The following is a 16,384-nucleotide window of genomic DNA, read 5'->3' as shown; positions in this document are numbered from 1 at the left end:
CTCAATACATTGTCACCACATCTTCATTTTTCATGCAGTAGATTAGGAGAAAAAAATGGCCATAAATGGTGAAACCACTCACTTGTTCATTCTAGGTTGAGTATTTTTCTGAAGATCTGGCAATATTTGCTACTGATAAGCAAATAAAAATGGCTGGCTTTAGGTTTGAGTCCTTTTCCTATTGAGCAGATTTGAAAAGTTATGAATAGGTTGAACTATCTATCACTTTGAAGAGTATTTATAACTGGTGTTTCCGTGTTGGTAATTGTTCTGGTTTTCATGCGGGCTGTTCATCATCTGTGAAGATTTTATATTCAAATTGTTTCATCTGTTGGTTTGTGAAGATGAGAGCCAACTACTGGATGGCATAAAATTAAAGTAATTGTGTTGGGGGGGGGGGGGGGAGAATCAAAGGACTCTCTGGAGATCTGACCTTTTTTCCCAGTAGAAAAAGTGGTTCTAAAGTGAATGACTGCTGTCTGTCTCTCAAACATGTCTAGGTCTCAGAGAAGAGTATATCCCTGGTCAAATAATTCCTAGAAGTGTGATTTAAAATGCAATATTGGGTCTATATTTCAAGTAATCTGTGTAATCATATGGAGTCAATGCCCTTGTAACTATGACCTACAACTCTCTGTCCCGGGGATATTTTGTATGTGAGGTTGTGGGCTTAGCAATAGGCAGATCTTCAGGGAAGTTTAGACTAGTCCCGTCAACGGTGTGTAGTATCTCCCCCTGAGATATATTCTTTCATACGCCTCCCCCCACCATTTAGCACCATCTGACAATACAACCTCCTCCCTAAGGATAAAGCAATGGGGAAAGGCTGGTAAAGATGCTCTGGCTCCGGACACTGCCTGGTTGGTGGTCTGATGGGGAACATGAAAGACCTGCCATAAATATTGGGTCTATATTTCAAGTAATCTGTTTAATCATATGGAGTCAATGCCCTTGTAACTATGACCTACAACTCTCTGTCCCGGGGATATTTTGTATGTGAGGTTGTGGGCTTAGCAATAGGCAGATCTTCAGGGAAGTTTAGACTAGTCCCGTCAACGGTGTGTAGTATCTCCCCCTGAGATATATTCTTTCATACGCCTCCCCCCACCATTTAGCACCATCTGACAATACAACCTCCTCCCTAAGGATAAAGCAATGGGGAAAGGCTGGTAAAGATGCTCTGGCTCCGGACACTGCCTGGTTGGTGGTCTGATGGGGAACATGAAAGACCTGCCATAAATATTTTGCCATAAATATTTTGCAGATTCACTCTTGATAGGGCACCGCTCCCTATGGCTCAGTAAAGATCCCAACGCCACCCAGCCTCCCTACGTTTACACTGGTCTCTGGGAACAGGATTGACTGGATTTCTCCCAGGTGCTTAGTTAGCAAATCTAGTCCCAATTCTAAACAGATCAACTCCAGGAGAGAGCTGGCGAAAACCTCTTGCTAACCAATTAAATCTTTTCGAACATTGGAGGAGGGGGTGAGAGGAAGAAGAGAATGTGGTGGCTCGTGTCCTCCTTTTAGGGCACTGCCTGGCTTGGAAGAGACCCTGATCTTATTTCTTTGAGACTAGCATTGCTGCATGACCTAACTAGTCACGGCGATAGAGCAGCGATTGCATTCTGCGTGTAATCTCCAGGAAGACTTTAATCCCGGGTTTGTGAATGCAGCATCACTTGTAAAAGGATGTCGGTTTCTTTTGGACTAACTCAGTTTTCCCAATAACAAGGAGCGGGCTTCGAGGGCGTTGAAAGGGGCCAGAGCAGAGGACAGGGGCAGATCTTGGGCTCGGAGCGACGGGGAAGGTTTCCTTTGTGGCAAGGCATTGTTAATGAGAGGCGCCTGGGACTCTGGAAGCGGAGCGGGCAGTCCGATTCACTTTAGGGGACCTTGATCTGGATCGTTCCAGGCAAGGGCAGGTTCGCGAGGCGAGACTGAAGTTGTAGCAGATGCTTCCCTGGTGGGACCAAGACGGGGAGGGAGCTTTTGGCGAAAGTCGGGCGGTAGAATCGGGAGATGTGCAGAGCCTCTATCAGCCTGGCCCCCATCTGCTTGAATTAGCCCATTGGGCGCAGACGGGCTAGCAAACTTGCCGCGAAGGCTCCAGACGTGGGGAGGGACGGCTGGATATAAACGCGTGCAGGAGATCGCCAAGGCTTGACCGGTGGGATCCTGAGCCAGTCCCCGCTCCTTGCTGCCCCAAGCCGGGGGGGGGGATCCTGCCGAGTTGGGCTGGAGGATCACTTTTCTACCGCGCATTATAGAGCATCGGGGGTGCGTGTGTGTGCTTGCGAGGGGGGGGGGGGTAAAGGACGGGATCCGCTACCTCACTACCGGAGCAGCAGGCAAAAGAAAGCACCGGCCAGTCTCGCCCCAGGATCTTCCTCCAGTAAATGCATCCCTAATGTTCCCTGGGAAATTTCCCACCGCCCAGCGACAGGGATGTTGCTCAGTCGACTCTGGCAGCACCAGGGACAGAGCAGCGGAGCCTACCGGCTCCCCGCACAGCCGCTCCTGCCACTAACTAACTAGCGGCTCCCAGGTCAGGTCCCTATTTCAGCACCATAGACAGCGCTTCACCGGCGGGACCGGCAACCATGCGGCTTCCTGGGACTGCAAACGTCTAGAGGGCAAGGGACCGGGGGCCCTTACGCTCCATGTAAGCTACTGATTCTCTCCTGTGTAGGGGATCCGCGGCGGATGGTGGTTTTTAAGTAGGTGAAACTAAACTTGCCTCCTCAGATTATTCGCTCTGGCCCAAATCCCTAGCTCCCAGGGACGCCTAGAGAAGTATGTTGTTTATTGAAACTCTGCAAGGAAGCCCTGCATGTAAATCTGGGGTGGTTTTGGGGGGGGCAATGTTAAAATGTTTGGGTGTCAGTTTAATTATATATTTATCATTGTTGCAAATCATTTGTAAAGAGCCGTTCAGTCCGTCATCGCTGGGTTTACCATGAACGGCATGTTTTAGGTCTGTTCCCATGTCTCTGGGGTGAGCTGCCTGGCTTTTCCATGTTAGAAAGAATATGTATGCTATGGAAAAGGGGACACCCCAAATGCCAGGTGTGCTTAATTGCGAGTAGCCCTGTTGGAGCTGTACAGGCCTGGTGTGTCTAAAGATTGGGCTCCTTGCCGTTTTTTCGAGATTTTAAATAACTGTTAAGTAACGTTGCCAATTAAAGTAGGTTCAATCCGTGAAACAAGAATCAAGGCTCTGTATGAAGAGAGCTGGAGACTTCGGTTCTGGAAGTAGGTAGAGTGGAATTGCTTGTTGTTGTAATCCAGGGTTATGCTGCCACCTGCTGGGAAAAGAAAAAAAAAAAGGCCGCTGTTTTCAACAGTAAAATTTGTGAATGAACATGTATTCATATGGCATATTACGGTTATGAGCTAAAGCTAATTCTGAGTGTTCTTCTACAGACAGGATAAATTGTACTCAGAAAATTATGTTTCGAGACCAGGATTACACAACCATTAATTTTGAGCACTGTTATTTTAGTTAACATTCAAAACACATATTTAGCAAACACATTGTTTAACTGAGGTTAAAGAGAGAATAGAGAGGGAATAATGATTTGTACTTTACAATACAGAAAACTTTCACATGAGCCTGTCAAAAGATAGACAATATAAGAGTAACTGAGGTTCCAAACAGCATATTGGTACAACTATCCATCACATAGTTTAGGAATGATTTCAATATGTATTTCCTTTAGTCATCCTTAGAGTTCTATATGTAAAAAACAGAATAGTAGATATAAGGATCAAAGCAAGAGAAAAAGAAATGAATACTGGGATCAATTCTATTATTTTTAATTATCTTTTACTCTAAAAGTAATGTGTAGAGCTTTGGGTAGGATTGGGTTATAAATATTTGAGGTTTAGCTATATTAATTGAAACACAAAGAAAGAAACAAAACAAAAAACCAGGTCCACACAAAAAAGATTTCTGTAGATTTTAAAAAAACAATAATAATTGGGCAAAAGTTTGGGGTCCTGATTTTGGTAAAACCCCATAGCCCAAGATTTTAAAAAGTGACTAATGATTTTGGATGTGTGGGAGATTGGGTGCCCTATTTGATATTTCTCTCAAGGGGGCTGATTTTCGCCCCAAATCACTAGTCAGTTTAAAATATCTTGGCCATTGATGCCAGTGGTATTTTGTTTGCATAAGGACTACACAATGTGGCATTCAGTACAGTATATATGCTCCTGCCAACATATATGGCAAACGCTAAGTTTGCACCCTAGCAATAATTTGGTCCTCTGAAATGCAACAGTGATGCAAACATACATCAACCAATTGCCTTCAGGGTGAACTTCACCCCTGCATTCCATAAGAAACCTGGGGTAGTTCATTTTTTGTAAGAAGTAATGGATAACAGAAGCTGCCTCTCTGCTCAAACCAATGGGCAGGCTGCAGGGATGCCATATACCCTTTCCTTGGCTATTTTTCCAGGAGTGATCCAGAAGCCTACACCTTAATGAATAAGGATTTAGGGGTTCCTCCCTGGCTTCCCAACACCACTAGGCTGGACTATTTGGGCTTGGTGTCAAACATCCCTTCACCAGCACAAGGGCCATGGGTGCTGCACTATGTCTGCTCCCCATTTTTACCCCCTTGCCACCAGCAGCAGCCATACCATAGGTCTTACATGAATGGCCTTGTCTATGTAGATGAAGGTACTTCACCCTAATGGATACGTTTTTCCAAAGGGATGAAGGCCGACTTCCATTTTTTACCCATTCAGTTTGTAACTGCAAAACCAGTGCTGGAATTTTTGCAACCAGCTCAATGATGTCAGATGCAAACCTCAGTAGAAGCATCTCTAATCACCTGGATTGTACCTAAAATCCAGCAATTAGAGGTATGAGTATTCAGAATTGTGGCTTAAATATAATTGCAGGTGCAGATTTAGTTTCTGCTCAGCACACCCACAAAAGGGAGGCAGCCTGTTTGAAAATTTGAACTTGAATGACCTTTTATCTTATTCATACCATGGGAAGGAATACTCCTTGCTACTTCCCGGGCATGCTGCTTTGCTGGTTAACGCTGGAAAAGTTGCTATTTATTAAAACTAACAGCCCAAATAATACTTAGCCTGTATATTCAGTAAATACAAAGTAACTGAAAATGGACTCCATTGAAATTTTTATCTTAGTCAAGTTTCTGCTCGATTCACGTTTCCTCTCTGGGATGATGGTGACATTTTTTTTTAAATGTTTTTGTTAATGGAGATAAACTTGATATAAGAAAGCTAATAGTATGGGTCAGGTTGGAAGTTGGAATACTGGAGTAGTATATGAAGCATTAGCAGACAAGATGGAGAACTTGTATACTTAAAATTCAGTCTGTGCTTCCTTAAAAGTATAATTTATCCCCACACACTTTCTAATACAGTACTATGCCTTTAAGCCTTGATTCTGCTAATAAATATGTTGTCCCCCTTTTTTCCCTTTTCTTTTAAATAAATTAAACATACAAAATTCTGCAAATATTTTGGCAAAGAGCTTTTTTTGTCTTCTTTTCATTGCAGTCATTTCTTTATTGATTCACATCTGTAGAGTCTCATTTCCTTAATTTTTGTTCATCGTTACAATGTTTTGAGTAGTAACATTTTAGTTTGTGTTTTAATAGAACACAATAGTGCATCAATTGTATAGAGACAGAGGGTGAACATTTTAAATAGGCCTAAGAGAGTTTTAATGGGATTTTAGTGCCTATCTTTCCTGAATCCCTCTGAAAATAGCTGAAATCATTGCAGGAAAAGAGAAATAGCGAGTAAGGGGCTGATCCTGCAGTTCTTCACTCCCATTACATCCCCATCTTGAATTTCATTTTTGCCTAAACGAGGATTACAGGATGAAGCCCTAGAGCATAAAAGGTGCTTCTGAAAATGTCACCCAAGAAACGTAGACTCCTAAATTCCATTTTCAAAAATTATTTGGGCACTTAATCAAAGATCTTTAAAGGTATTTAGGTGCCTAATTCCCACTGATATTTGGAGTTAGGAGCATGAATACCTTTGAGGATCTGGGCTGTAGGATCTTGTCTCATTGAAAGTTAATGGGAGTTAGGTACCAAGGATCTTTTGAAAATCCTATTAGTGTCTTTGGCATCTTTACACAACTAAATAGCTCTAAAAATCTGCCCCTAAGTCATTTTTGAAAATAGGTGCGTCTGAAAATTTTGCTCCAAATCTAAATTCCAAATGCCACTCCTATGTTTGCAAGTGTATTCCCACGGTGCAACAATGGGGGAGCTGAACGTATGTGTCCATACAGAGGGTACAGAATGGCATGGGCACGAGCTCTGTACAAGCCCCAAGTGTAGCAGCAGAAAGGAAGTGGGTGACAGGAAGGACACTGGCTGGAGTAGGTTACAGCATTAGGAACTACAGGTGCTCTGTGGGAGAGAATTCTTCTTACTCCCAGCAACCAGCCCAGCTAACCCAGTCCAACTGCTGGGTAGAGGACTTTAGCCTAAGCAAGCATCCCTATGTCAACATATAGAGTGAAACCCCCTAGTGCTTTAGTGACAAATCCCACAAAGTGCCAAGGGCTCTCAACTCCTAAGGACTACCAGAGACATTGTGGGTGGTCAGCATCTTGCAGCAGCAGGCGTGAACTCAGGCAGAAGTCCCCCTGGAGTCAGGATTTGGCCCAAGGTTTGCCTTTCCACAGAAGATTTCTTTCCAATGACATGGAATGTCAAAGCATGCATTCCTAGAAAAACACAATATTTTAATTGCAATCTCTGAGTTTGATCACTAGCTGTCTCAATAACATATGCAAATGCAGCCATTTAAATGCAGAGCACCTTCAAACAAAAATGTTAAGATACCTGCAATCAAGTTACAATTACACTTTTTAAAGAGAACACATTACACAAGCTCAGTATGTATGATTAGTTTGAAAACTGTCTGTACAACTGGTGCAGAACAAGGCACCATGCAGAATCATGTGGCATGGGTATGGCTGAGTTTCCAAGATCTTCTGTTATTAAATATATATCTCTTTGCATTGTCACTACTCCATCATAATTCAGTGCTCAGGTCAAACATCGTCACTAGCTTTTAAAATGTGAAGTGATAGCTGAGTTTTTCTTATGAAAATATTCAAAGATAAGGGAATAATTTTCTATTTGTCTCGCTATATGTAAAAAGATGATAAAGTGAGGCAGCTGAAATACTAATCTTCAGTGATCATGAACAAGATTGGGGCCATAACTCATCAGAGGTGAAGGCTTCCATGAGTTATAGTGCCTTCACCATAAATGTCATTTGTTCTGCTCATCCTTCTCTACAGTATTTTAACATGCTTAATTTTTTATATTAGTTATGTTTTGGTGGGAAGTTTTATTTGAATAGTATTCTGCTTCTGCACTAACCATTCTTACTGTTGATGTTAGAATGGAGTGGAAAACCAGGGTCTACTTTTAATCAGAGACAGTGAGAAAAAGCAACGTTATTGTTCATCATTTTGGTGAGTTACATATATATTATATGTATGTAAGTAATTCTTGACCAAACCCTAACCTCCTTTCTCAGGCACCTTTGTATAGAGCCTTAGATTCGCTTTTCCAGTGTCTGGGGTGAAAAGAAGAGGACAAGAAAGACTGTAGAACAGCAGTTAGATAAGTTCATGGAGGATGGATCCATCAATGGCTATTAGCCAAGATGGTCGGCGATACAACCCCATGCTCTGGGTGTCCCTAAACCTCTGACTGCCAGAAGCTGGGTCTGGACGACAGGGGTTGGATCACTTGTTAAAGTGCCTTGTTCTGTTCACTCCCTCTGAAGCAACTGGCACCGGCCACTGTTGGAAGACAGGATAATGGGCTAGATGGACCATTGCTCTGACCCATATGGCCATTCTTATGTTCTTGCTTTCTTTCTACCCATAGAATAACTACACCTCTACCCCGATATAACGCTGTCCTCGGGAGCCAAAAAATCTTACCGCGTTATAGGTGAAACCGCGTTATATCGAACTTGCTTTGATCCGCCGGAGTGCGCAGCCCCGCCCCCCTGGAGTGCTGCTTTACCGCGTTATATCCGAATTCGTGTTATATCAGGTCACGTTATATCAGGGTAGAGGTGTAATTGTTCTCATTTGTGGATTGGGAAATGACATCAGGACCGACTGTTTTTTAGAAAAAGTAACAAAAAAAACAAAAAAAAAAGCCCACAGAACAATAATAATTAAAAGAATATATAGGCCATTGTTTTTTTTTAAATATAGGAGAATAGATAATGGGCCAGCTCCTGCTAATACTGCTTCTAGCATTCCAAACCTCTGCTCTGCTTCCAACAGTACCGTTTAAAAATGATAACAAAATCAACCCGACAAATTTCCTGCCATGTTTCTTCTTTTTTTCTGAATGTGAAACTACTCCACACCAAACAAACAATTGCAGAGGATCCATATGCTGGGTGGGCAATATTCAGCCCTAGATCACTGACTGGCATGAAGGATGAATAGTGTGTTGCCAACAGAGCATCACCACTTGTTTCATCTGCTTGTTACATCTTGGGGAACATTTTCAAAAGAGCCTAGGTGACTTAGGAGTCTAACTTTTTGGCAAAAAGCAACAGAGGGTCCTGTGGCACCTTTAAGACTAACAGAAGTATTGGGAGCATAAACTTTCGTGGGTAAGAACCTCACTTCTTCAGATGCAAGAAGTGAGGTTCTTACCCACGAAAGCTTATGCTCCCAATACTTCTGTTAGTCTTAAAGGTGCCACAGGACCCTCTGTTGCTTTTTACAGATTCAGACTAACACAGCTACCCCTCTGATACTTAACTTTTTGGCACTTATTCAGTAATTTATCCAGCATGTATCCTAAACCATTTTAAACCATGTTAAATACAGGTCTTATAACAACAGAACATTTTCAATATTATTTTCAGGTTACCTCAGATTAAAAATGGCTGAGAGGATAATCACGCTTCCTTCCTGTCTTTGTGCAGGTTGGGAAAGAGCAACTCTCACAACATGCATCGAAGGCACACAACCCTTCGGGAGAAAGGCCGGAGACAGGCTATCCGAGGCCCAGCCTACATGTTTAACGAAAAGGGCACCAGCCTGACCGTGGAGGAAGAACGCTTCCTGGATTCTGCGGAATATGGCAACATCCCCGTGGTGCGGAAAATGCTGGAGGAGTCCAAAACCTTGAACTTTAATTGCGTTGATTACATGGGACAAAATGCCTTGCAGCTAGCAGTGGGGAATGAGCATTTGGAAGTGACTGAACTCCTTCTGAAAAAGGAGAATCTGGCTCGAGTTGGAGATGCGCTGCTGTTGGCCATCAGTAAGGGATACGTGCGCATTGTGGAAGCAATATTGAACCATCCAGCCTTTGCACAAGGGCAGCGTCTCACACTAAGCCCCCTTGAGCAGGAACTACGCGATGATGATTTTTATGCTTATGATGAAGATGGAACTCGGTTTTCTCATGACATCACCCCCATAATACTCGCTGCTCATTGCCAAGAGTATGAAATTGTTCATATCTTGCTTCTGAAAGGGGCACGGATAGAAAGGCCCCATGACTACTTCTGCAAGTGCAATGAATGTGCCGAGAAGCAGAGGAAAGATTCCTTCAGTCACTCTCGATCGAGAATGAATGCCTACAAAGGATTAGCAAGTGCCGCTTATTTGGCTCTTTCTAGTGAAGACCCCGTTCTTACTGCTTTAGAACTAAGCAATGAATTGGCAAGACTAGCCAACATTGAAACTGAATTTAAGGTAATTCAACCTAAAAGGTTTTCCTTCCGCTAAATGTGTTAATAGTGGCATATATTTTACATATGAAAGAGTGTTGGTCAGAAAATCAGGGCTCAGAAAGAACATCCTGAAAATTCAAAGCAAGGAATCAAATTCTAGGCCAGCCTCAGATTAAGGGAAATCTTGGTCAGAATTTAGATTCAATTTGAGCTTCCATCAGAAATGTGAAATATGATACATGCTTTTCAGGAGAAAAAAATGCTTCCAGTTCTCCTACCATTATGAGAAAAACCTCAGATTGAGATTTCCCCCCCCCCCATTTCTAGAAATGACAATCCACTAGAATCTAATAAATGCTATTTTACTCTGAAAGCCAGGCATTAAAGTTCAAGTATTTACATATTAGATGATTTACTATGTTAGAGGGGACAACTGGAAAATATGATTCCCCCCTCCTCTCTTCACCAACACCATGTTGTATGTAAAAAAAATGAGGGCAAAGCAGCCATTTTAAGTCCCTATGGAAATGTCATTATCTCCTAAATTCCTACATATTTGCATAGAGCTGGGCAAATCTTTTTCAGTAAATAGTCAATTTGGTGTAATAAGTATATTAAGCAAGTTTTGGGGAACTAAAACTATTCGTGAATTTGGGTCAAATTTGGCCAATATTTTCAGTGAATTTTTTTTCAGAAATGTTAAAAAGCTTCATTTTGACATTTTCAAAATGAACCATTTAAACACTTTTGTTTGGAAATGACATTTTAGAAATGCAATTTCATTTAGGAAATGGCAGTTTGGAACAAAGTTTGAAACATTTTGTTCAACCCAAACAAAACATTTTTGGTTATTCATTTGGGTGAGGGGGAAAAAAAACAACAAAAAAATCAGTTTTGGGTCAAAACAAACCAATTTCCCCCCCCGATTTTTCAAACCAAAAAAGTCAATTATTAACTCATCTCTAATTTTGATGAGAGACAGAGAGAGATGGCAAGACTTCATGCCTTGTATTCTTCTCAGTAGCCCATTTCAACTCTTTACCTGCCCGTTTGCAACTGTTTTCTCTTGTATAGGCATTAAGATAGAGGTGAAAGGGCACAGGAGTTCTGAATATTGGTGTGGCAGAAAATATCATTCAGATCATTTAAAATGTGTTAACTACATATGATTGGTAGCATACTACTTCTGAAATTCAGAACTCTCTGTTTTTGAAAGCTAAGCTGAGGTCATCTTCACCTTTTAACATATTGTAAGAAAACCCCCAGCTATCCAGAACTTGTACATTGCACCATCGCCACTCAGAACTTCATTGTGTCAGAACGATTGAAAGATGGATTTTCCTGCTCTAAAAGCAAAGGCTCCTATGTCTTGTGCTGAAGGACGATCTGTTTGGGAATCACTGATCTAGATTGCTGCCAGACAAATTAGAAGTGGATAGCCCAGTGGTTAGGTGTTACTTCAGGACTTGGGAGACCCAGCTTCAATTGCCTGCTCTGCTACATCCTTCCTGTGTGACTTTAGGCAAGTCACTTAGCCTCTCTGTGCCTCAGTTCCCCTCTGTAAAATGGGGACTCCCCCACCTTGCTGAGATGTTGTGAGAAGAAATACATTTAAAGAATGAGATGCTCAGTTAACTATAGTGATGGGTGCCAGATAAGTATCTTAGGTATATATACAGGTTGGTTTATCAGATTAAGAATCCATTATACCTACTCTGATTCAAATTACAAAGGTGGCACATCAAATACTTTTTGCTCTTCAGATATTGCACTCTTCAGTTTAAATCTTGATCTGCTTCTTTAGATGAAGAGTAGTCATGGGTGGGGTGGGGGGAGGAGGAACACAAGGAGGTAATTCTGAAAAGTTCCTCTAAGACTATTCTGTTTTGCTGCATTGTAAACTTCTTAACTCTCTCCTGCAAGTTATTCAACATCACCATTATGACGATGAGATTGCAAATGTCCTATGACATTTGCAACACTTTGCTAAATCAGTAGCGTGGTTCAAGAATTTGCGGTCTTCCAGGCTAAAATAAATTGATCATAAAAACTCAATTTCTATGGCCCCGTCACCAGTTTATGAAAGTTTTCTGGCTAATGTACAGCTACAACTCTGGTCAGTAACATAAATGCAATAAAAGTCTAGGTTGTCAGTAAATTGGGGTAGGATGCCAGCGAGGAATCCATTATTTTTTTTAATTTGAAAAACCATTCAAGTGTTCAAGTATCGTTTTCAGAATTCCTCACCAGACATTCTCTGAATTAGAAGTGACAAGAGCTGTATATCTTTTCAAGAGTTGCCTTCTAAATTAACTAGAAACATTATTATACTGGCAAGATGATTGATCCCCTTTGGAAATTAAGAGCCAGATCCTGCAAACTTTTACCCATGGAAATAAGGAATTGCAGGATCGGATTCCAACACAACAGTGTTAAAATGTAAAAAGGGAGATTTACATGCATTGGGGATCCAATCTTGCAACACTTACTCGTGAAAGTAGTCCATACATAAGCAGTCCCATTAATTTCAGTGAGACTACCTTCATGAGGAACAACTGCAGGATCAAACCCACAGTTAGCGGTATTCGTATCTCATTAATGTTCCAGCTCCCATCCAGTAGAAAATGGCATGCTATTTCATTTAAGGGGCATCAGCGGCTTTCAGCATTACATGGCTGTCAGCTCTGATAAATCTCTCCATGCTTAACTGTAAATATATTTTTACCAGAACCTGGTTCTTGCTCTAGACCAGATCTACCATATGAAGGAATCCTCCTGAAGTTACCAACAAAGAGGAGATAATATACGATGGGGTTGGATACTTTAGAAACACCTGAGATTATGAGAGAGCCATAGAAAGACAGGGATATAAGGTGTTATGAAACTTTCCATCATCTCCACTCATGTTTGTTTGTGATGGGTTGCCCATTCCTGTCTCTTTGTGGAAGGTCCTCTGTATCACATGGAAAGATCTAGAAAACATTACCCATAGTTTATTTCACATTTCCATAATCTTTTAATTTAGCCTCTAGAGTCAGTGACATGCAAAGTTTCAAGGACTTCAAACATATTTATAATGTAGGAATCTATGCATTTTCTCGTTTCTCAATTTTCTCACCTTAACCTTATAGATGGGACACAGAATTAGGTACTAATACAGATAATTTAAAATCTTTACAGAAGGTAGCATTGGGATTTGTGAAAGAAGGTCCATGGGTGACATTTTGTGACATTTTGTTCATAGACAGAAGACATTTTTGATTGCTGATTTTTTTTAAAGTCCTGGTGAGACTTGTATAACGATAGCAAATCTGCAAAATGTAATGAAATCAGGCAAGCTTTTAATAACATTTCTCAATCTTGAAAAAAAAAAAAAGAATTGTTACTCAATTTTTGCCTTTTGTTGCCTATATCTGTACTTACTAACAATCTAAAATCCAAAATCATTATCCTCTGGACTATTATATTCATACAACCTCAGTAGCACACTGTCTTGCAGAACATACTTGATAGTAGAGGGAAACACTACCTCCAACTGAAACGCATGATTTAACTTCTAAAGATGGCGGCAGGCAGATAATCAGCAGTGAGATTATTTTTCCTTCTTTTGAAGAAATTCACAGCATAAGGGGATAATAAATATGTGCCTATTTTTTAGCTCTTTTCACTACTCCAAGTGTATTTTATACAATAATGGTATTCAGCATGTAAGATTAGCTCATAGCCCCACGCAGAAATTACATTTTTGGGGTGTGTAAACGCTTAGATTTGTTAAATTTGATGTACAAATGACAGTTGAAATAGTTTTTAGACACATTAATTTCTGATGGTGAGTAAAAATTGGTGAAGTTCAGTTGCTCTGGTTATGAGAGGCCAAATAAATTAGGGGAGGCAAATGAGGAGGCATTCATTTCAGCATAGCTGGGTGAGAATTTATTATCAATTCCCATTTACAACAATGGGAGCTGCATGGCTAACTCTCAGCCTAAAACACTACCAAACTTACTTTACACAGTGGGACGCAGACAATAGATCAAACTGCAATGTGGCAGATTCACACTGTAGAGGAGCAGCTACTCTTTGGTCCCAGGGAGCCTACACATGTTTGAGGGGACAAGCTCAGTCTCTGGTAGCTAATTCTTTGCATTTTACATCCCTTCCATTGTCACTATAAACTCCTCCGTTGAACTCTATGGTTTTTTTAGTTTGGTTCACTAGCAAGATCAGGATAGTCTGTTGTCATGTTTCTTCCTAGATATTAAGTAAAGGAATCAGAATGAAGATTTGCAGGAGGCAGATTGAAACTGACAGGGCAACGAATAGTAATATACATACTGGCCCAGATATTCACTTGATGTAAATCAAGTGTAGCTCCACTGAAGTCAATGGACGTTTATCAATTCACACCAGCTGAGGATCATGGCCACTAATTAGAATGAATGCAAATAGGATGGACCAGCATTGCTTCAGATGATATGGGAAGTGAGTGTCTGCCTTGCCAAGGTTTATTGATGAATAAGGCCTGAAAAAAGACATGTGAGGGATAGCAATATTAATGGTATTGGACTGATTTTGTGTTTCATGACCTTCCTTAGACTTATGCAGCTCCAATGTCTTGCAAAAAAAAAAAAAAAAAAAAGCTCCCTTATTAATGCTAAAGGAAAAGAAAGCTGTTTGAGATGCAGCTGCATGGTTCTGAAATGAAATTACTGAATTAAAAAAAGCAAAAAGCAAAATATATTCAATGAAATGTTAAACTGGCTGTTTGTACTGACGATTCTCTTGCCTGCCTCTGGCAGGCTCACATTGTAGTTCTATGAAAGGACTTGGTGACTAGCCTGGAAAGGAAAAAATCATTACAAATGTGGGTTTTTGAAAGTTTATGAAAGGTAGAAGTAGAGGGAGTGCTCGTGGGGCATTTATGCATGGTTTATATGCAGATTTGGCAGGGGCGGGGGGAATATCACTCCTTCCAAGCAAAAGCTCTGTGAGAAAAGTGTTCATGTTTGTATGCTTCAACAAGCTAAAGCACATACCCTTCTGGTCTGATTCTGGGAGTAATTTAGCTGACGTCAGTGGGGCTGATTCTGCATTGTCATGTGCCCACTTTATGTAAAGGCAGCAGCTCTCCCACTGGGTTTTACATCTACTGTAGGGGCTTCCTCTGACAATGTGCTGGTGTAGCCAGTTCTATATTGCTCTACTCTCACGGGTCCCAGGGTGGAGGGCATGCTGGGGGCCCAGGTGGGGTGTGTGTGTGGCTGGAGCACTTGTGCTCTCTCTTCTCTGCTGACACAATGGGTTTTTGTGGGGCCAAGCATGACTAAAAGCAGCCCTGAGACTGCTCTAATTTATGTCAGGTGCTGGGTAAATTCAGAGTTAGCTTCAGACTATGGTAAGGGCTAGGGTTGGGTTGATGTTTCCCTGGAGCCCTGCTATCTGCTGTTACATGGAACCTCATGATGCCTCTTATATCAAGTTACTTTTTAAGAGCTGAACTTCCCTCTAAGCAAAACACTTAATCGTTATCTTATTTTAAAACATTGACTCTCCTAACTACTCGTACATGAGAATCCTAAACAAAGAAAGAAAGGGATTATAAATTATGTATCAAACTTTAACTGGTTTAGAATATATTGCAGAATGAAGCCCTAAGATATTAAGAATTGCAAAAGCAAATCATTAAGAACAGCAAGTTACAACCTGCAGAATAATACTGTATAATGAGATTCCACCCTAGAATGTAGACACAGTGCAGCTTAATATGTTATCAAGCAGACCAAATTTTAATGTATTTAATTTGGGTTTATATTATTTTGTATTAAGAATGAACTATAATTTGTAAAGTTAAATAGTAATCACATATACCCACAGTCTGGTACCACTACTTACTCCTGTTGAGAAATACTTTACGGCAATAGTATTCCCATTTAAATGAAGGGTGGTAGCATCTGGCCTTTAGTCAGAATAAGAAAAAATCTGCGCTCACCTACGCGCTAAATCCTGCTTCTCTTACGCATGCAAGTAGTGCTGTTAAAGTCACTTCTAGCAAGAATAAAGTTTGCAGTATTTGTCCCACCCTGTGCATACAAGTCAATAGGAGTTGCACTCGTACCTGAAAGCAGGATGTGTCTAGTGAAAACCCTTTTAAATGTCACCTTCATATAATGCAATATGTAAATTTCTTCACAAGTACCATCTGCAAGCAACCAGGTGACTCATTTCTTAAATTGGAAAGTGGAATTTCCAAGAGCAGAGTCAGTATAAAAGTTGGCTATAAGCTCATTGATCTCTTTACATGATTATATTTTTAGCAAACATTTTGATGGCAATGCCCTTGTGGATATCTTTGACATAAATATCAAACTCAATTTAATGCTACTGTATACAAGTTGTGAAAAGGGTGAGGGAAACATAGCACAAACTGGCCTTTATTTAACTGTTTACTCTCTCTTCTCCCCTGGGATTACCCTCTCCCTCTTTTCTTCTACTGAGATCCAATATGAAAGGCAGGTCTCTTTTAGAACACTGCATTCTCCCTAAATAGCATTCAAGCTGCATGCTTCAGAATCACTAAATGTCCTTTGTGATAAAGACAGCATCATCCAAATCATTCCATATAGCAATCTAAGCAAATTAAATTACATGGT

The 16,384-nt window shown here is 40.9% G+C and overlaps 1 protein-coding gene across 4 annotated transcripts in view; it reads left to right on the top strand.

Moving 5' to 3' along the window:
* The first annotated feature begins 9,069 nt into the window (after nucleotides 1-9,069).
* TRPC7 (transient receptor potential cation channel subfamily C member 7) overlaps nucleotides 9,070-16,384 on the top strand; it is a 116,403-nt gene continuing 109,088 nt past the window's right edge. For all 4 annotated transcript variants that reach the window (XM_065409360.1, XM_065409358.1, XM_065409357.1 and 1 more), the window contains exon 1: nucleotides 9,070-9,756. In XM_065409360.1, the coding sequence (XP_065265432.1) occupies nucleotides 9,070-9,756 (687 nt within the window). The remainder of the gene's footprint in view (nucleotides 9,757-16,384) is intronic.

The sequence above is a fragment of the Emys orbicularis genome, chromosome 8 (genome assembly GCF_028017835.1).
Source record: "Emys orbicularis isolate rEmyOrb1 chromosome 8, rEmyOrb1.hap1, whole genome shotgun sequence".
Lineage (NCBI taxonomy): Eukaryota > Metazoa > Chordata > Testudines > Emydidae > Emys > Emys orbicularis.
Note: the sequence above shows the minus strand (reverse complement) of the source record. Positions and strands in the feature narration are given on the sequence as shown.